Raw genomic sequence first — 20,958 nt, 5'->3', positions numbered from 1 at the left:
TCCGATTGGCTGACCAGGGAGCGTGATTGATAATTTTTCCAACTTTATGGTAAACAAATGATCTTCGTAATACTTGGAATGTTAGTTCATTTGTTTTTATAAAAAGAAAGTAACATAAAGAGAATGCACAAGAACGCTTTTTCAGTACACTTAAGCACTTCCGGCACACAGCAAGTGTCGTCTGCTTGTGTTACAACGTGCTCCGTCTTTGACGAGAGCTCCACAGTCAGTGTTGGTCTGTCTTTTCGCGAGCGCTTTGATTCGACTTTGTTGCCTTGTGGACTGCAAACATAGCGACTGGCAATATGTCAAGCTGCGACATCGTGTCCCTCTGCAAGGCAGCATACGAGCGAACAAGCTGCTGCGCATCGGACTGCCGCTATCCCATTGACGCCAGGATTTGCGCGTTTGTGGCCGTCGCTTTATACCGGAATATCACTAACGCAATAGCGTTTCGCGAGTCCGGTATTAGGGCAAACGCAAGCACAAGGGGACAGGGTCTGGCCGCTTGACTGTGCCGTAACGGGATGAGCCATGAGATGAGCAGAAGGGCAAATGTGAATGGTCTGCACGGTGTAGCCACCTGGTGGCACAGAGCTCAAGCAGTAGCAGTAACGAAGTGTATTCTTTTTTGCTGCTGGTGTGTATTTTTCGCAGGAGTGTAATCATCAACACGTTGTTTTTATAGATGTTTAAAATGTTTTACACTTGGTTAGAGCAAATTAGCGCTTTGTTTGGCTGGTTAAGCGCTGCGCCAACAAGTGTCTGGACCGTGCAGACCGATCAGGCCGCTCATGTACGTCTACGCTAAAGTTCCTTCATCACCTTGAGTTTATGCCTCCAGTCATTTGCCGAAATGACCAGCTTGCCTGTGGTTACCGGAATACCAGACACGTTCGGCGCTACGACAGAATGCTCGCAATGCACGCTGCTTTGATAGCTCTCGGTCGACGGCCAAGCGGCTAGCGGAGAGGTCTCGCACGGGCGGGGGCAGGCTCCAAAACAAACGGAAGTGGACGATGTGACGTCGCATCGTGACGCAGTACCAGTGAAGGTGGAGCTTAGCCCTGCTCACTATGCGAACGAGTTGAGGAGGAAAAGCATGGCTAGGGAGGAGGGTAACTTCTAATTGCTTGTAACTTCATTAATACGTAACGCTTCACCAAAATTGTGGTGTGAATGTTCTACTTAAGCTGTACCCTACGCGTCTACAAAATTTGCTCGAACCGTTTCAGGGGCCCTTTAAGGGCTCAAATTGCCACAGGCACATCTGAAAAAGCTCTGAAGGCCAGCCAGCACGCTTATTAGGCATATCGGTGCTCATACTGTGCATGCGCGTATAATTAAGGAATACATATTGTGTCCCGTGACAATTGCTCCTTCCCACGTTTGTTAAGCTTCATCGCATAGCATTACTGAATTGAGGCGAAGCTGACTTTTGGAAACCAACCCGAGCTTCAAAGTTAATCGCAGGGACCACAAAGGCGGAGTCGGTGCCATTGCTGACAGCGGCAAACACGGCACCGAACGGCAAGAGGCTTACTAGTGAACGTCAAAGCAGCTAGGCCTGGCGTTGCCGCCGTGTTGGCTGCGGCTGCCAGCGGGACTGCCTGGGAGAGTGCCAATTTGAGGCGGCGAGGTAATCAAAATGGCAGCGGTGGTGGCTTTGATGGCCGTTTCGGACCTGCTGTCATGGCAATAAGCCCGGAAAATCGGTCTGCGAAGGGTTCTTGCGCCTGAAATTTCAGACGTTCTTAAACATTGACTCTATGAGGTACGTGGTGGTGCCGTGAAGCAGTGCAAATTATCGGGCGTCTGGAAAGTAAGTCGTTGACTGTACACTGGCAACTCCAGCCAACCACACGGCGTCAAAGACGATTCGTTATGATTTCTCTCTGTTACTCGAGCTACCATTAACGCGACTTTCGTTCCCTTTCAATAAAATTTGATTATTTTCCCTGATAGAAGCACAAATTCCCAGAGTTTTCCTTGAGTTTTTCGAGACTATTCAAAATCCCTGAGAATTCCTGCTTTTCCCGGTTGGTAGACACCATGCGTGACGGCATTTGGTCATTCCAGCGACTATAGGTGGCGTGACGGTAGGTCAAAATGGCTGCCGAGACGGTGATAAGGCGATCTCGCAAGCGTGTGCATCTCGAGCAGCAAAGCATTTTAGGCATTCTAGTTTCACTGCAAACTATATTTTCTCTCTCGTTAAAGAGGTGCAAAGGTGTATGCAAAGGTGTATAAATGAAGGCAAAGCTACGTTCAATGCCAGTCACATCATATGCTGCAGTGTCAAGCCCATTAGAGACAATTTTTTCAAGGGAGCACAGAAGCGTCGCGGAAAAGGGAGATGTGGACAGGAAAGACGCTCACTTGCAACTAAGTATATGTTCAGAGACAAACCACCAGGAATGTCATTGCGCATGCGCTGCCATCGAGAATTGTAAAAGAAATTTTTACATTTTATATATATATATAATTCACCTAACAACGGGGCATGCATCACTATATGAATAATGACAGCTATAGTGTAGGTGATAGCAACAACGGCACGTGTTGCTATCATGTTAATAACGGCAAGTGGCCTGACAAAATTCATTCCAAAAAAACATTCGGGGGAAAGTGACAGAGGAGGTGGCGTAGAAACTAGACGGAGCACCAATGCAAAGGTTAGCATGAGTGTGAATCTGGCCTGCCTCGAGGATTTCCCTTTTGAGTCTGCCTTTGGATCTGTTTTTAATCTCCGTTTTATTGAAGATGGGCTTACAGCCACAATCCCTGCAGTGTGCAGGAAGGTGCGCGGAGTTGTTCAGGGCTTTTAAAATGAAGAATCTTCTCTTAGCCCGTCATTTAAACAGCGCCCGCCTGCTCAATGTAAATTATCCCATAGTCGACTGGTGTCTTATATACCACTTTGGTAAAGCACAGGAGGTGAGCGGCTTCGTGTTTTTCTTTCCACAGGTGTTGTTCTTGTTGTGGCCGTTTTACAAAGGCGCTTTAGAGGAGCTGTGAAGAAAAGGTCAACGCTGTGTTTCTTCCGGATTTTTAGGTTGAGTGAAATCGTTTTCTCTGTAAAAATATACTTAGTTGCAAGTAAGCGTCTTTCCTGTCCACGTCTCCTTTTTCCGTTACGCTTCTGCACTCCCTCTCACAAAAATTATGTCAAACCAACTAGCCCAACAGCTTACTATTTCATTAGAGAAACCGAGGTAAGCGACGAATCGCTGTGCCTGCAGACGAGTGCAATCAAGGGCCCGCGGCACTGTGTTAACGACGCAGTACGTGAAGGTACAGGCTCTGTAAAGGTCAGTATGTCGTTACTAGCCTTGAAAATGCTCACGGGCACGAAGCCATATGTTTGTGTTTTCGCAAACACTTAGTAAACGCAAGCGCATAACGGTAACGGACGTTAGTTCTTTTTCAAGCGCTCCTGTTTTCAACAAATCAATCCTGTGCAGTAAGATACAAACTTTAGTGCATTTCGAAATGTAAACTAAAATAAAAATGGCTGTATAACACAACAATTTACGAAACACATAACCTGCAGGGGTGATCTCGCTCATCTATAGCCTCGAGCAGTGTACGGTGGAGCAAATGAACCGAACTTTAGTGTAGCTGTTTGACTAAGGACAAAGTACTTGTGCGTGAACGGGTTTCCATTTTTCACTTGCGTTTCGAGTTGGTTCTTCGTAACTTGGTACCTACCTTAAAATTTGTTTATTCCTAGCGCAGAGCTCGGCTCGATCGCTGTAGACAAGTGGTATCCCCTCTGTACACGATTCAGTGTTATGCAAATGTAGTACCAGCTTCATAACTGGTTGCAGTGCCTCAGGTTGTTACGCCTGTCTTGAAGTACATCTTAAAGATACTGTAGCAGCGAACATTCGCTACGGCATGGTTTGAGTGCTGCGGCACGCTGCATATGTGATTACTGTTCCCTTTTTTCTTCATCAGCGCGTCCATGCACATCCCCAGACCAAACCGCCGAAGTGCGTCGCAGATTTCTATGACTGCTTCAAAGGAAGGCCGCATAGCGCCGCCTGCGTCACTCGAATGACTGAATATGGGATCACAGGCCACTTTGTTACGTCGCCCTGCTGATCTATTACAGAGTGCTTCATGGCAACATGGGCCTTTGTAGAACAACAGAATTGAGTGGCATTGACCAAATGGCAGGTGTTGTTCGCTCAAAAGTTGTTATTCGCCATAATAAGCACCAGGGTACATGATTGAGTTCCAATCTTATAATTTACATTATTATAACCACTTACTGAAGGAAATGGTTGGTGCGCCTCTTTCATCTTTTTTTTTCTCCACTTTGAGCACATATTTAGAGCAATGATAATTGCTGAGCTGACTGTTTTATTGCCACATGGTATTACTGCTGCATTATATATGCCAAGCATGCGCGCCTACAATGTATTTTGTATTATCTATCTACAGGGTCCTGAATATTTGGTTGCGCGTGTGCTCAAAAAAAGATTTTGCACGCACCGCTGCACTATTCTTGCTCAAATTTTGCAGAACGATCGCATTTTTTTGTCTGCTTCGTTTAGTACAACACTTGGCATGATTAGTTACCTGAAAAGCCGGCCCTGGCACAGACTTGTGTCGCCGCCTGACGGCAGCAACAGGAAGGAGCTGCTTTGCAGACGAAACGGCGTCTGGAAATCGGCCACTTACGTGACAGCAGCTCCTTCCTGCTGCTGCCAGCAGGCGGCGACACACGTCTGTGCCAGGGCCGGCTTTGCAGACACCAGTTTTCCCATAGGTGAAAACAGTTTCTCATTTTTGTGTTAAAGAACAGGCAACTGATCATGCCAAGTGTTATACTAAACGAAGCAGACAACAAAATGCGACCATTCTGCATAATTTGAGCAAGAACAGTGCAGCGGTGAGTGTAACATCTTTTTTTTTTTGAACACATGCAGCCAAATATTCAGGACCCTGTATTTGACGCACTTGTTTCTGTGTTTCCCCTTGCAACAATGCCCACAATGGGAATGCACAAATTTGTTTAAGTACTCAATAAACGAAGTAAACCAGAGCGGGCTAGTTGATCCCAGTTCTTGTTGAACCAATCAAAACAAGCATAAGTAAGCAAAACAACTGGCACAGCAGAAGAAGTGACATGTTCATCTTCTTTCACAACTGCTTGTTGCGCACTGGTTCTGCTTTCGGCCCCCTCAGCCATGTGGTGGCAGGCCACACTGCAATGGTCAACTGTCGTTTCAAGTCTGTCACTCACAGCTCCAGTCTCATCCCGGTGGCTTGATATCCGTCCACTCAGCATGCTAAAAAAAAGTATGAATTCGAGAACTGTGATAAAATGCCTAAAGTTACAATCAAAGCACCACACAGCAAGTCAAGCTTTACTCAATTTCATTTTAACTGCAAGTGAACTGGATTACACTATCTTGACCATTCAGATAGCTAGAAAAAAGAAAGCCATAGGGACCACCACCATCAGCCCATGCTAACACCAAATCACTACTACATATGTATAACATTTTAATTATTGTAGAACTCTTCAAATATAACCTAGACATTTTCTTTGTCAGGTCTGTGAGTGACAATCTACCACTGATAACATAATAGACTATTTTAGTCAAAAACAGTACCATCAGGTTTGTGCTGAATAACAATCTTATTTAGCCAACTGTCTGTATGAACTACACAAAGCAAACTGTTATTTACTTGAATACCGAACACACACCCTTGCCATGATGAATTTGTGAACACTGCATGAACTTAGAGCGAGATAAAAAGGCATGAAACATAGCCAAACAACTTTTATTGTAGCCACTCATTATCTAATGACTAGTCTATGTATGATGTTAGCAATTTTCGTTCCATTTTTTATTGTATTTTGTGCACCTGATAGTTCTTTATTTCCTTTCCACCACAAAACTATGACCAAGTTACATGACACTTGTATTGTCATTACTTAATTTCCAAGGTAACTTATTTTTTTACTTTTTGCATTTCCACGAACTGGTTTATTGCTGTTCCTTACTTGTTGGCTCACATAACCATTTCACAGAGGCTGTTTTAAAATTCAGTCCTCAGGCAATGGGACCTATTTTCGCGTTATCTACTTCAGTGTTTCTATAAGTACATCAAAATCAATGATAAAATTTTGCTTCTCTACTCATAAATGTGCTAGCACTAATAATGTTAAGCAAGACATTTTGATGAGAAAAAAGTCCGCTACACTCACAGCTGGGACTGTGCAACTGCTAAAATTCTTGAGAGGTGCATGTGCCATACAAGTCAAAGCAGAAAAAAGTTTCTGGATTCAATGAAACCCCCTGGGATTCTTCAATGTGTGTCTAGATGCAACAAAACAAGCATCTTTCATGGTCTTCTTAGCTCGCTTCACACAAGTTTAGCGTGCCTGGGATCTGAGTATCGTTAACACAGAAGAAAAGATGGTTGGTTAAGTGTGATTGTTGTATGAACATGATAACGATATGATATGCTTTTGTGCTGAGAACACGCAGCAATAGTCAGTAACTGAGGGTATAATCATAATATTTAAAAAAATTCGAATGCAATTAGCCGTAAACAGGGTATGATGCGAGGGCCTTTGTCGCCGTCGCCCTCTGCCATGTCGTTGCCAAGTGCCATCTACAGTAAAGGGCCCCTCACCAGGTCTGGAGATGTTGAGCTGACGAGTGCAGAGTATACAATGCGTGCCAACGATTGTGTTTGCAAAGAATTACATCGCTACACATCGCGGAAAGGTCTGAAATTTCAATCCGAACATCGTTTTCCCTTCTACTCGCGGCTGCTGCGCTCCAAGCCGGACGGTGACGTACTCGTGTCCCTGCGCCTACGTACTTGGGTCCGCAGTGTGACGCCGCTCACGGTGACACGTGACTTCGAGAATTATTCAAGGCACCATCTGTTATTTGTGTGGTCTGTTGTTTGAATTGATGAATTGCAGTTTAGAGAAAAATAAAACACACAAATAGAATGTCTGCGTGTTTTTCGTTTTACTTCGCACTGAAGCAAGAGAGATGTACTTCTGCTTCGTCTGCTTGTTCGCACGGTAGTGCAGTCACATGCGCAGGAAAAGAAACTATGCCATTTCCTACCTTGTTCCTGCGCATGATGATGTGCTGCTGTCAACTTGTTCTGCCTCAGTATTCGTGTAGCACTGAATTATACTGCTAGTCATGTGTCCTTGTGCACAGCGCGCAAAATTATGCACTGTGCAAAAGACAACAATCACAACAGCTCGTGCGCAGCTCCGAAAAACAAAAAAATAACCTAGGAGAAAAAGAAAATGAAGGCGGGGCCTGCGACGTATGTGTCACGCGATCCTTGAGGTCCAGCATGGGAGAACGCAGGGAAGGAATTTCGCTTGCGGAGGCTAGACGGGCCGAGTGGAGAGAGCGTCTCGCTATGCAGTGGAGCTCGCCTCCTGAAATCATGGGTATGCAACGCTGAAATATTTTTGTCTCGGCTATTAATGAGCCGATTTGAAAATTTTTTGTGGCAGAATGTTCCCAAAGGACATGTAACAACGTCCAGCATATAACCAAAATTTGCTATGGGGCCTGGTGAGGGGCCCTTTAACTCCCCCCCCTCCACCCTCAGAGGACACGAAGTGCACGAGTTCGAGATGGAGCAGAGCTGGGCTGTGACAGTGCATTCGCCCAAGTTTGGGCATGCACTAGCACGCAGTCATCCTTGAGCGCTCGCAGACGCAAAAGCGGCGCGCTGGCCCGGATGCTACCCTAGTGCGAGATGGTAGCTCACAGTGTGCAAGGGGTTTGTAATGGCAGCACGCAGCCGCTATCGCAAGACAGCACTCGAGGGTGAAAAGAGGAAACGCAAGTGTGCTGAAGCTGCATGCGCTTGACAGGCACGTGAGAGCGCTGACGCACGTGAAGCTCGTCTCGCAAAAGCATGCACAAGCTGGGCCAAGAAAGTGGCCGAAGCACGCGAGGCATGTCTCATCCAAATGTGTGAATCATATTGTGGCTGAGTTATCAACACTTATGAATTGATCAATTCAACCACCACGTATGTTAACCTTGTCTTTCTTAGCATCGACACTTGTTCGACGCTTTCTTTTTTTCCTCTACCAACTAGAATGTGGCCACAGTAGGTGGAAATTAAACAGAAGGCCTCGCACGAAGCAGCAGAACCTCACAACCACCGAGTCCTTACACCAGCACCTTTGTAACAGAGTTAACATTTCTATTTTTTGCCACATAGCAGTTGCAAGGTCAAAGCCTGAACAACTCCATTTTTAATGAAGTTGCAAAGTGACGATGACAATGACTTCCTTAAAATATCATCCTTATGTTTTAATTGTTCCCCCCTTAGGCATCTTTCTTATTATATTTTACACTATAGTTTTAAATTACATTTTGCAGTAGAGAGCTAATAGTTCAAATGTGAAGAAGGAGCACAACCCCCAATTCTCAACAAGGCACTCGAGATCTGAAAATTGTTCTCTGCCTAGAAACACAAAATGCAGCTTTGATGTCTACTAACATAACACTAATAAGCCACTAAATACTAATCACATAATCAGGATTTATACAGGCCTCAGAGATGTAAATTCAAGCATATTCAAGGACTTTCACGGCCCTGTCAAAGCTATTTAAAGGGTGCACAGTAGTATTGCCCCTCCCCCCCCTCCCATATAGCAATTTTTTACCCTAACATTTTCAAAACACTACAGTTAAACTTACGAGATAACAAAGTGGGTAAAATTGGCACTTCGTCATATTGAAATTGAACTTTTTATGCAAATGAGTACAGTCCCCAACATATTTTTTTTGCACGGAAGGGGCCGCAAAAGTTTTTTCATCATCGTGCAACTGGAAAAATAATCGAATTTCATAATGAAAAAGGCGTTTTCTTTAATTTGCGAGTCCCCGACCAAAGATATGCTTTCATGCCATGTCAATGATGTCTTTAAGTCGACAGTATATAACGAAGCCAGAGAAGCTTTCCCGTCCACTCCGCTGCAGCGGCTGAATGTGTTGCCTGGAGTGGGATGACTTTGCACCTGCCATAGATTAACTTCCAGGATGAGGCGTGGCCATGTGAAAAAGAAAAAGCGAGCTGCCATACCTGCTTTAGTGCTGCGCAACCAATGCGGCAGTATTTTGCCACATCACCAGCCTCACATGCCTTTCTCTCGTCTCCCTTCCACTCTTTTGAAACACAAGTCCAGCTGTGTCAATAGAGAAGGGGTGGAAGGAAGATGGGAGAAAGCGCGACGAAGTCGTGCTGTGCGGGGTGAAGAAATTCAAGGGTTTTCAAGGAGCAAAAAGAATTCCAGGGCTTTCAAGGGTCTTGAAAACATACTTTTCAATTTCAAGGGTTTTCAAGGACCTGTGCTTACACTGCATAATAATAATAATACAGATACTAATGAGCTCTTCAGTATTAGCGACCAATGGAGGCACAATATCCCCTTAGGGACAAACCACGGCACTGCACTCAGCCAACATACCCAGAGGAATGTTACCATGGCAATGGAATGGCAACTAGCATCACCATAAAAGATGCTAACACTGTTAAAAGGCAAAGTTGTCATTAACATGACTAAAAACTAGCTACATTTAACGACTGTCTTGCAAAGTTAGCAACCTCATTTAACACTTAGTAGCAATGACTGGTCTGCCAAAATATGCCGGCCACACAATCATCACACAACAGAGAGCCAAGCACCCCTGCCTGTAGACGGCTGTCTATACTTGGCCTCATATGCAGCTAGCAGCAGTGTTGGAGCTCTGCAAGTAGTGTGGTCACAGAAGTCTCTCCCTGCACATTTCGCAGCGCAGTTGTTTTCAATGTTGTCATGCTTCCTACAAAATAACGACTTCACATATTACAACTACAACTTGTTGACATAAGGTTATGCCAAATCATATATTATGCGAAGCATATTAACGTAGGTTTTGGGCCTTCGCGCGACGCCAGGCGGTGGCCACCATTGACCCTGAAGGGGGGTCATGTGACATGACGTCACGTGATGACGTCACACCGGCTGCAGATGGGGCCTCATATCGCGCCGTCGGTCGCCTCCCGGCGGTGGCCACCATTGACCCTGAAGTGAGATCACATGATGTGACGTCACGTGATGCCGTCACACCGGCTGCAGATGGGGCCTCATATCGCGCCGTCGGACGTCGCCCGGCGGAGGCCTCCACGCTTCGGTTCGCGTCGTCGCACGCGACGCGGCGGCGGCGCCACCATCGCTGCATCACGTGATATGTGACGTCACGCCAGGAATGAAGCGGCGCGCACCCGCCGTCGCGTCAGTCTCTGTGCCCGCAACCGCGCCAGCGTCTTTGCGCCGGGCGTGTATGCGGTCAAGATGCCTCCAAACGCTAAGGATACGCTAAGGTTAAGCCCAGTGGATGCTTCGCATCCACTGGGCTTAACCTTGATAAGCCTCCAATTTTTTTATTTGTGCTTCCAGTACACGAAGTAGTATGCTGGGTTCGCTGAATGCAGAAACATTACATCACTAGTTTGGAGGCAAAAAAGATTCCGATCTCTGATGTCTTCCTTGAAACACTAAATATTTCAGATTTTTTGCATAAAACTAAAAATATTTCACCTAATGTTTCTAAGGTTGTTCTTTTGTATGTGACAGGACTTCTATTTGGTCATGGATGGCAACAGTGAGCAAAGCCTTCCTAGCATTGCCCATTATGCACATAGCCTCCCATTGAAATCACCTGAGGGCGCTGTGGTGCTGCAATCATTCAGCCACCATGGGAACGAGGGTTAGCAGAACATGGATGCGTCTGACCCTCGTGCTTCACACGTTCTGAACGAGAAAAAGAGGAACTGAGGGGCTCGATTTTTGTTTGTGAGAACCATATGAAGACAAGAGACAACGAACACCAAGGAAAGAATAGGGAAATTAATTTGTAGTTTTAATGAAATCGTAGAAATTATAAGATTAAGGGAAATGAAAGTGGGCAGAAAGATAACTTACTGCCATTGGGGGCCAAACCCACAACCTTTGCATTACACATGCACTGAGCTACCCAATTGTAGCTGTTTCCCTGTCCACATTCTTCGGCATTTATGTATGTGATCAAGCAGCGTGTAGAGAGATGAACTCACCTTGTGAAAAAGGAGTCGGGCACCCATGTCAGCGTCTGCCTGGATGTGGCAAACCTAGAGATGAAAGAAAAACATTGAGGAATAACCGAACAGCAGGAGCAGAGTTTTGTTCATTAGTGAAGTTGTTCCTAATTATGATCCAGGCAAACTCCAGTGTGGCAGCCATTGTCAGAGGAAATTTTAGTCAACAGAAGAGAGATGACGTGAAATGATTTGATTGGTGGAGCAATACTGTCCTGAGCAATTGTTTGCCATTACACATGCAGTTTTACAAGAAAGCAACATCACAAGTTACCAGGTTGCACACATTTCAGAACCCTTTCACACACCGTGTGCACAATTGTGCATGACAAGGAAGCCCATGAAGAGCAGCAGCAGTGATAGCATAATCATATCGAAAATGTGTCAGACACTCTCCTCGAAACACTTCTGAATGAACCTGTCCTGTGACTTTTGAATAATACTTATGTGTAAGCTGTTTTAGTAAAATGAGTCGGAGCAGGCTTTCGGTGTCAGTATGTCGTCTTGTAGAGGGTTTACTACTTCTATTGTTTTTCACAATGTTTCACATTCGGCAGATTTTTCAACTACATACACAGGTGCTTTTCGAGTGTGCTAGACATGAAATAGTTCATGTTATCATATCGACGGTCATGCAGAGTTCTCACTTGAAGTCCACATTCTTTAAACTTGACAAATCTTGCTGGACAGTTGAAAATTCTTTCAGGGAGGATTGCCGCACGTTCCAGAGGTTCTGCCAACGGGTAGCAAGCTTATGCTAGCACTGCCTTGGCGGCATCCTCATAAACAAGGATAACATTGCGTTTTTTTCCTTAGGCAAGTAAATATATGAGGTGTCACACTGAATGACGCAGACCCTAAAATGCGATCTCTCCGTGAAATTTGAGCAAGAACAGAGCAGCGGCAAGCACAAAGCCTTTCTTTCCAAGATTTCAAGTGGAATATGAACATCACTGTAGATTAACAAAATAATTAACAAGATAAACATTTCCTTCTTGTTTCAACGTTTTTTGTACAGAACCTTTTTCTGCCTTTGGTGCAACCTCAGTGCTGCTGCTCCCTGTCATAACACACTTTCAGGCTCCACATTGCTCTCTATTTATTCCCATTACCAGTTGTTCAACTTTTAAAGTGTCCACTCCTCCGATTGCCCTACAAGGGTTCTTTTTTCCCACTTACTGCATGTGAGCAGAATGGCCTCCCAAGGGATGCGGTGGATACAGCAAGTGCACCTCCATTCTTATCACAGCTGAAAGATTCGCAATCTTTTTCCACCACTGTATCTGTTCTTTTTGTTATGAAGTTTGTTACGTTATGTCCTTCAATGTATGTCATATAAATTGCAATTTTATTTGTTTACTGAATTTCACAATTCCCAGTGTGTGTTTGGAGCATTTTTATAGTGTGCTGTATTCACAGTGTGCTGTATTCCTTATTCGGAGATATATTGTCTCACTGCCCACTCCTGCTTACAGCTCTGTTCTAAAGCCAGCACAAAGCTTGGAAATAAAATAAAATAAATAAACTCATTTTATTTAGCAAATTTCTTTTGTGTGCTTGATGCACATGTGTGTAGCCAACTGCCTCCTTGCTTGTGCACGATGCGACGGCCGATACAACTGGCGCCCTAATTCGTTTGGATGAAATGTGCCTCCAGTAGTTCTCACGCTGCAAAATTCTTGCTTCTGTTGAAAATTTTCCTCACTTGAAGCCCATCCACTCATGATATTGTATGCAAGTGAGCAGGTACACAAGTAATGTTCTTTACATGTACGCCAAAACGGCACGAGGTATAAAATGCCTGCATGGCCAAAGTAAACTTCAGTTAGTTGTTGCGCCTACGCTGTCTTTTCTTGTCAGCTGTCCTGCTTTGTCGTACAAGAAAAACTGAAGTAAATGAGTTGCTCCAACTGCACTTGAAAGCTTGTATTTCTTGTGTGCGTTGATGCCACCCTGGTGCTATGTGTCTTAATAATTTGCACGGTGATCTTACAGAAGCAGTTCTTAGCAACATTGAGAAATTGCGATGAAGATAATTAAATATTGTATTTTTAATGGATTCTAGATGTGCGAGTCGCTCGGTTACTTAACTGGTACAATATCGTTTACGTTTGCTGAAAAAACAAAAGGTGCGCACTGAAAAAAAAAAAAAGGATTTAATGAACTTTCGGCTCCAACTTTACCAGTGGCGTATGTAAGAGAGCAGGTGACAAGGAAGGGCGCCAGAATCAATGCAAGCGAAATGCAGGGAATGTTTGCAGCGAAACGTTTGAACGCGCTTAAAATGGTCGTTTGAATTAACCCGAGAAGGCAACTCGATCGTCGGAGCATTCTAACATCACGCAATAATTTTCACGCAACTAAGAGCAACAAAGTCGGTTGCGAAAATTCCAAGACCCGACTTCAGCGCAACGAGTCCCCCTACCGTACTGTCAAACGCTGCAAGACGTCGGAGGCATCGAAGGAAGCCTAGGGACATGCGGCATCTCCATGCTCACCTGATTCCCCCGACATTCAGGTTAATGATGTCGCCGGACAATTGGTGGCTCATGGCGTGGCAGACAGGAAGGGGCGCCTATTCGCGCGAGGGGTCAACGGATCCGAACCGCTGTCCGCCTGCACATATCACGGAGAAGGGCTCGCGGCGCCTAGCACTGCGCAGTCGGCCCAGCACATACTACGGCAGGCCATTAACGATGGCGCGTCGTCGCGTGGTAGTGAGAGGGTTTATCCACAGTACTTGCGACCGAAACAACGTGATCACCGCGTAGCAAGCACAACGCGGGGAACGATAAAGCGCGTTTAAAGCTGGCTGACAAGCGAAACAGATGATACAGAAAGCGGGGAAAGGAGTGGAAGAGGAAACGAGTCCCCGAACGGAGACGAAAGAACGCGAGGGTAGCGGAACGCGCAGTTGGCGGCGTCAATGATCCCGTATGCGCGCTGGAAGCACGCAAACAGAAAAAAAAAGTGCGCGAAGTATTAAATCTAGGGTAAAAAGGTGTTACAATTTACATTTATATATTTTTAATTAATTAAAGGTGTTTTTTTAAGCTACGTTGACATTTTATTGTAGTGTCAAGATCAGACACTAGAGGAGGCTGCGAAAAGAGCACACCATAGAGAAAGAAATTCAACAAGAGGGGACACTCTTCAAAAACTGGCAACAGGAAACACGTCACGCCTAGTTTCAACAACATCCGATAGTTGACGCGAGCATCAGAAAAAAAAAAATGTGAAATAAACTTCTAGACAACGTCTTATTTTTTTTATTCCTTCCCACTAAAAGTGAAAAAGTTTTGCGTGTAAATGAACTTATACTTTGCAACTTTTTGTTGCGTTGCCTAGCAACAAGCTAGCGGCACGCCAGACGCGTGCATACGTCATGCGCCAGACAAGCCGCAGGAGTGAGCGAGGCCGGTCGTACGTGCGAAGCTCGCGTGCTCGGCGACCCGTCTGTTTTGGATATAGCCCATTTTTGGGGGGCTCCTGGCCTTTTCTATGCTTCTCTTGCGTATCGTCTGCATTTCAACACGGCACCACTGCACTACTGGACTACGGCAAGGTGAGAAATTGTGTTTGACAGTGTGCGGCGTATTTTAAGCACATTTAGGCTTAGTTCGAGTGGCGCAGTTAGCGAAAAACAGCTTCGCCGTCCTGATGCAGTTAATTTGAGTTAATGCCTCGTCCTGGGAGATGTTTGTGACGCTTTCTATGAGCCCCAACGTTACTGTAACTTATTTCGGTAGTTTTTGGGCACGCTTGCCGCGCCCGGCTTATTGACGCAGTAAGCGAAAACCGGCTCGGCCGTGTGACGCACTTGCGCGTGTACATATACATGCGTGTACTACGTCGTAGCGCCTAAGACAGACAAGTTTTCGCGCATTCTGTGGTCCCCAACATTATTGTAACTAGCGTCGTTATATTTGGGGTAGTTTAGAAGCACGGTTGCCGCGCCCGGCTTATTGGCGCAGTTAGCGAAAAGCAGCTCGGCTGTGTGTCGCAATTGGTTTCGCGTGTACTGAATCTTACTGGTAGAAGTTCGTGACGCATTCTCTGACCCGAAAAAGTATTGTAATTTATTTGGTAACTTTTTGGGATATCTTGAGGCTTTCCGGCCGCGCCTGGGGTTGTGAAGCTGTTAGCAAAAAAGCAAGCCGGCCGTAGTGAGTTAGTTTTGCGTGAACTGAATTTTAGTGGGACAAGTTTGTGACGCATTTTATAGCCCTGCAACAACATATACCTTATTTCAGTACTCACGCTTCTCGAAAACGCGACGAGCGATTGCCGAGAGTGATAACACGGGAGTGTTGCATGCGCCGGCAGGACGCGTAAAAGATAACACGGAGGAGCTCAAGAACATGCCATTTATGTGTTCTGAGTGACTGAAAACAGGCTTTGCACCTACGAGTCTGACTTGCGTGCGATTAGAAGGCATTCTGCGAGCGTGTAACATGGTCTGGCTGAGCCTGTGTTGTAGCCACCTTTGTGTACTTGGCGTACCATCGTGTCGACTGAGGCCAAGTTTTGGAAACGCGCAGTCACCCGTGTATTTATGCACTTAAAGTGCAGGAAATAATGCCCGAGAAAGGAGGGGTGCTTGAAAATCGGATGTTCAGATTTTATGGCATTGTCTTTGCTGCGAAATGTACGTAAAAGTGAATTTATCTATAATGCCGCTCATTCACCACTTACGCACGTTTCGCCTCTACACGCAATACTCCTGTTAGGTCAATATACCGAAATGATACATGCTTGTAATTTACTTTCTTTCAGCTGATGGCAACCGGTGGAGCATCGTACGGCAACGACTGCTGCTTACCTGGGGTGCGATCGGAGATGGTTGTTCGGCGCGTTCGTTCGGTTACCGGCGCGCGCGATTGGCCTACTCCGCGCCGACGTTGCCAGCCGCGGGGCGCCGCCCCTTTTTGGTGACGTCAAAATGACGACACGCTCCTGTCAATCATCCGCCCACCGAGCATTTCGTCCGAACGCGACAGGAGTTGAGAAGTTTGGAGCGATCATACGGCTTCGCATGGCGCGTGTGGTGGATTGGATTGGATCCAACAGGCGGCCTTTCCGGCTGCGGTATGGCACGTTTGAATTCAATTCATAGTTTAATTCTAGAAAATGGCGCTTCCGTTGGAAACTTCGGTTGTTGCGCTGGCGTTTCTAGAGGAAGGAGGAGAGCGGGTGGCGGTGCGAAACGCGTTTGAAGAAATGGCAGAAAGCGAATTCCGGCGTCGTTTTTGTTTCTCGAAACAAATAATTCGTTGGTTGTACAGAGAAATCGACATCATCGGTGCCAGTGAGCCACTGGGACGTTGTCGCTGCCTCTTGAAAAGTGCGCCACTCTTCCAGTCTTTTTTTTTTTTCCTTCTCGCTCTGCGCGACACCACCTAGGGACGACGCAAAGAACCTAATAGTTATAAATTGCAGTAGTCACACGTACTACTATTTGAAAACGTGTTTGGGCTTGAGAAGAAAAACTACATTTTTTTAGATAAAGATTTCATTCAATTGGAAGACGAGAAATATTTGGCTTTGTAGTATACTGTTTGCAAGCAGACGACAAACGACGGAGGTAAACTTCCGGGGAGGTCACCGCTTCCTGATTGGCTGCTCTCTCCGCCCCGCTGTCACAAATTTTACATACTGCAACTTTGTGACGTTGCAGCAACTGAACAGAACGCGTATCGAACAAAATATCTCCGATCGCGCCCCTGGTGCCACAACTTTGGATGAGTGCAGAAGAAGCCCAGAACGAGCATTTATATAGAGCAAAATAAACATTTCATCATTTCAGAAGACATCTTTCGTTTTCTTTATGGTATTGCACCTGACAGATTCGGCGCAGTCTTGTAAAGGTCAATCGCAATCATTTCTACTTGTTAATGAAACGACTCCACGCCAAGGCCACGCGAGGTTCAGCAGAAGCGAAAAAAAAGAATGAATTCTTCGCTGAGCAGCGGAGCCGGCGCGGCGTGTACCAACTGGTGTTCAAAACGCGCGCGCCCAAAACCGAAACCGGAAGAAGTCAACAACATCCGCTTGGGGTGCTACAGTCAATTCGGCCGCTGGGCTCTATGGGAGTGTCCGCTCTTGTTGAAATTTCTTTCTCTATGAGCACACGGGCATCTTTGCTACCCTTCCGTGCGTGTACAAAAATTCGCGCTGACTCTCGCGGAGCGCGAGGTTTTTCAGAGGATGACAAGTTGCTCGCTAGTGGTTCTCGGAGTTGCTGCGATCTGACTCGTGTGTTTTTAGCTGGTTCTTTATTCTGTAGTTTTTCTTCCTACGGTGTTTGTTGTGCGTTGATGTGGTCTGCCGGGCCAGGCATGAGCCAGGCTTGAAACCCGCGTCGTCGGCAGGTGTTCGGGAGTCCGCGGGAGAGCCAGCAACTGCGCGCTGCTCGCCATGTCACGTCGCTTCAAGGCAACCGGGTGGCAGTGCTAAAGCAGAGAGGTAAACGGCGTCAGATGATCATCCCGTGCTGTGTGCCGAGGGAACTCGCTCTTTAAATCGCGTGCTGGTGGCCCCGTGGCCCCCGTTCGTCGCGATCACTTTGTGATTACGTCGAGCTCTCTTTCTGTGTTTCGCGATGACTGGAACGGCGGTCATCCCGCTGGTCGAGAATCGATGTGACCACTGCGTGTTTTCAGCGCTCAAAGGTGTGTCGGATGCTTCGGTGCTACTCCTCATGTGGCGTCTAAACTTGCTAAAATGAAAGGAAAAACGGCGCTGTTCTGTTGTTTCTGCGGCAGTGCCTTTTACAACACCTCGGGATTGGCACCGTCGCGAGTGGCGAGTTTTGCGTAAGCAGCGTTTCCGCGATACCGCATCGTCAGCTAGTACAAATATTCACTGCTGGACTACCGAAACTACGCGGCATTTCCCGCTGGTGGATTGCCGCTTTCTGCCACCGCGGACGCAGTTCTCTGCTTGGACTGACATGCGTATTTTGCTGCTATTCCCATGCTTGTGGCAATACGGGCTGCACCACAATTGCGCGTTTTTTTGCGCACCCGAAAAGAGTGGCTCCCCAAGGTGATGATCGCGGACCTCTTTATCGCTGGTCTAAATCGTAGGCACAGCGTCACTGACCTCGTTCAGTGATGAAAGTCGGAAAGCCGTAGAAAAGAACGAAGCGCATACCGTTAACCCAGATCCGCGTGATCTCTGCACGACAGCTTCGTTCGCAGTAACAAGTGCGCCGTTTTCTCGCTGCCAGCGGTGCAGGCGCAGTTGTTTGCACTTAGCGTCACTGGAAGGGCAGGCAGATTACCCGTTCTTCGTGTTTGTCTTCTCACGTGACTGTTCAGCGTACGTGCAGTGATACGAACTTGCGCCAGCCGCAGTTTACGGGTGGCCTTTGCGTGCTGCTCAGAGAATCATGCACAGAGGGTCGTGTACAACATTATTAAACAAGGGAACTGCACAAGGCTAAAATAGTCAAGCTGCGCTTGCATCGTCTGCTATTATCCACTTCACATTGTAACTCTGTATGTCTGCTCTGCACTGCATAACTGGCTTTGGAACAGTGAACATTGTGGCAAGCCCAATTCCAATGTGGGGAAACAAGTCTTTCAAAACCTTGTCACATTCCTTAGTGGTTGATAATCATAACAGTGCAAGAAACCGAGTCAAATCAGTTAGATAGCTATGTGAGGACCAAGTGCTGAAACATTACTGCTTCAAAAAGAATCTTTATACAGTATGCCTCGTCTTATGCACTCTATACCTGCACTACAAAAAATTGATAAATAGATCATCAGGTTGGTTACATTCATAACAGTGCCTCTTCATATACAAGGAAGGCAACCAACGAAGACAAAGCCTATCACTCGTTTTCGTATAAAATGCCCTGTTATCCATAATGCAGTTGAACTGCAGTGTTGGCACAGCACTCCTTCAAATTACAGCTGACTTGCTCAGCTTTAGCTGTGTATTGCAAGTGTGTAACCATTCATACATAGATTGTACTGATATTTACTGAGACGCTTGTTAACACATCTTCCTGTCTGGCCCATGTGTCCACAGGTCAAAAGTACACTACACCATACGTGCAAAAGCACACATTCAGTTGCATGCCTGTTTGAGCACTCTTTACGTGTTGCCGCAAGCTAGTAGGTAGTTCCTCACTGCTGCACAAATGCTGCTTGACCTATTTCATTATGAAAGCTCTGTCAGTCTTGTTTCTCGGCACAACCTTTTTAGTCTGTCAAGAAGCCATGTGGGGTGTTCCGAGAAATTGGGCTAATTGGTTCTTCTTTATCTTATAATGCACTGAGTACAACCACGGTAGGAGAAACTAGATGAGGACAACAGAGTGCAAACAACAAACTATTTGTTGTCACTGAAATGTTGCCTTTATTGTCATCATGTTCATGCCTTCTTTCAGGCTTCTCTTTCGTAGTCATTATTTTGTTTTGTTTTTTTAGACTTTCTAACCTATGTATCTGCACAAGCTCTCTTGACTACAGCCCATATATGGGCAATGTTTCAGTGAAAATAAACTGTTGGCATTCTGTCATCCCTGTCTGCCCTATCGGGGTTATTCGTTATACTCAATGCTTTACCGCATGAACCATGTGGACAGTCATTATCCTGATTGCGGTGTCTCTTGTGGTTGCCATCATTTTCAGTTTTGACGCCCTTAAAGGTGTTATTGGAGCTGATGCAAACACTTGTCTCCTGATAGCCAGCTTCACCACAACTTAATCATGTGCTCACGACTTACCTTATTTGCACGTACGTAATATGAGGGACTTAGAGAAGAAAATGTATCCTTCAGGTGTGAATTATAATAAACTGCCTGTCTATGAATGGGTCAGATTTACACAACTTCCACTGCTCAACATTCCACTGCAAGAAAAATAAAGATGGTTCTGATGAGTCACCATAATTAGAAAGAATAATTCTCTGTATATTGTTTTCTTAATACTGCTGCATTTTTTCATTTTAAAATATTAATCATAGGCTTGAAGCATATGAACAGTCTTATTGATGGCATGCATTACAAGCGAAGAAAAATTATTCTTTCCACATTGCACATTGCTGCCCAAATGCACCATGTCGAACGTCTCGTCACATATGGTAGTTTATTTATTTATTTATTTATCTGTTGATACTGCAATCCCAGGAAGGGATTTTTGCAGGGTGGATGTACAGATACAAGCACGGGTCAAATATTTACAAGAAAGCCAGGAAAAAAAAAACGCTGCAAATGATTAGTAAACAAACCAAATGGATCAGCATTAGAGATGAAAAAGTTCAATGATGGCAGTGCAACATAGGAGTAGACATAGCAGTACAGTAAGGTTTATGGCATATCTTAATTATTCATGAACGCATAAAATATTGAGTTGAAAACATTAATAAGGGGCATAAAGTTGGTAACAATAAGAAATTAGTAACTATATGGGTAGCAGGAAATAAATACAACAGAAAATAGATGATAATGGATACTGAGGCTTCCGGTGAATGATGTCAGAGATTGCTGTAGTACTTGATCGTTAGTAAGCAGATTCCATGCCGTTACTGTTCTTGGAAAAAATGAATATTTAAAGCAGTTATTACGCTGAAGAAAAGTTGCTATTGTGAGATTATCTGACGTCTTGTTGTGTAACCTGAAGAGAAGGATATTAGTCCATCAATATTAATCTTAATATGACCTGTGATTAATTGGTATAAGAACTTAAGTCTGGAAATGCGATTTCTTTCAGATACAGATGTCAAACCAGCCCTATTTAACAGATCAGTTAGTGATGTGCGTCCATAGTTATTGTAAACAAAACGAACTGCTTTCTTTCGTACTTTTTA

The 20,958-nt window shown here is 45.4% G+C and overlaps 2 protein-coding genes across 11 annotated transcripts in view; one reads left to right on the top strand and one right to left on the bottom strand.

The window, feature by feature from the left end:
* The window catches only part of LOC142568058 (SH3KBP1-binding protein 1-like), a 177,421-nt gene extending 163,422 nt beyond the window's left edge, over window positions 1–13,999 (bottom strand). For both annotated transcript variants that reach the window (XM_075678142.1, XM_075678143.1), the window contains exons 1-3: window positions 13,635–13,999; window positions 11,116–11,169; window positions 5,255–5,300 (exon numbers count right to left, since the gene is read on the bottom strand). In XM_075678142.1, coding sequence (XP_075534257.1) covers window positions 5,255–5,300; window positions 11,116–11,169; window positions 13,635–13,687 — 153 coding nt within the window. In that variant the 5' untranslated portion in view covers window positions 13,688–13,999. The remainder of the gene's footprint in view (window positions 1–5,254; window positions 5,301–11,115; window positions 11,170–13,634) is intronic.
* A 3,323-nt stretch (window positions 14,000–17,322) lies between these two features.
* The window catches only part of LOC142568070 (G patch domain-containing protein 2-like), a 125,802-nt gene continuing 122,166 nt past the window's right edge, over window positions 17,323–20,958 (top strand). For 5 of the 9 annotated variants that reach the window (XM_075678163.1, XM_075678161.1, XM_075678159.1 and 2 more), the window contains exon 1: window positions 17,323–17,601. The gene's annotated coding sequence lies outside the window, so the exon portion shown is untranslated. The other 4 variants (XM_075678164.1, XM_075678162.1, XM_075678160.1 and 1 more) reach the window with 2 other exon arrangements.

This window comes from Dermacentor variabilis, unplaced genomic scaffold (assembly GCF_050947875.1).
Source record: "Dermacentor variabilis isolate Ectoservices unplaced genomic scaffold, ASM5094787v1 scaffold_16, whole genome shotgun sequence".
NCBI classification, from domain to species: domain Eukaryota; kingdom Metazoa; phylum Arthropoda; class Arachnida; order Ixodida; family Ixodidae; genus Dermacentor; species Dermacentor variabilis.
The sequence above is the reverse complement of the archived record's forward strand: the minus strand, read 5'-3'. Positions and strand labels throughout refer to the sequence as shown.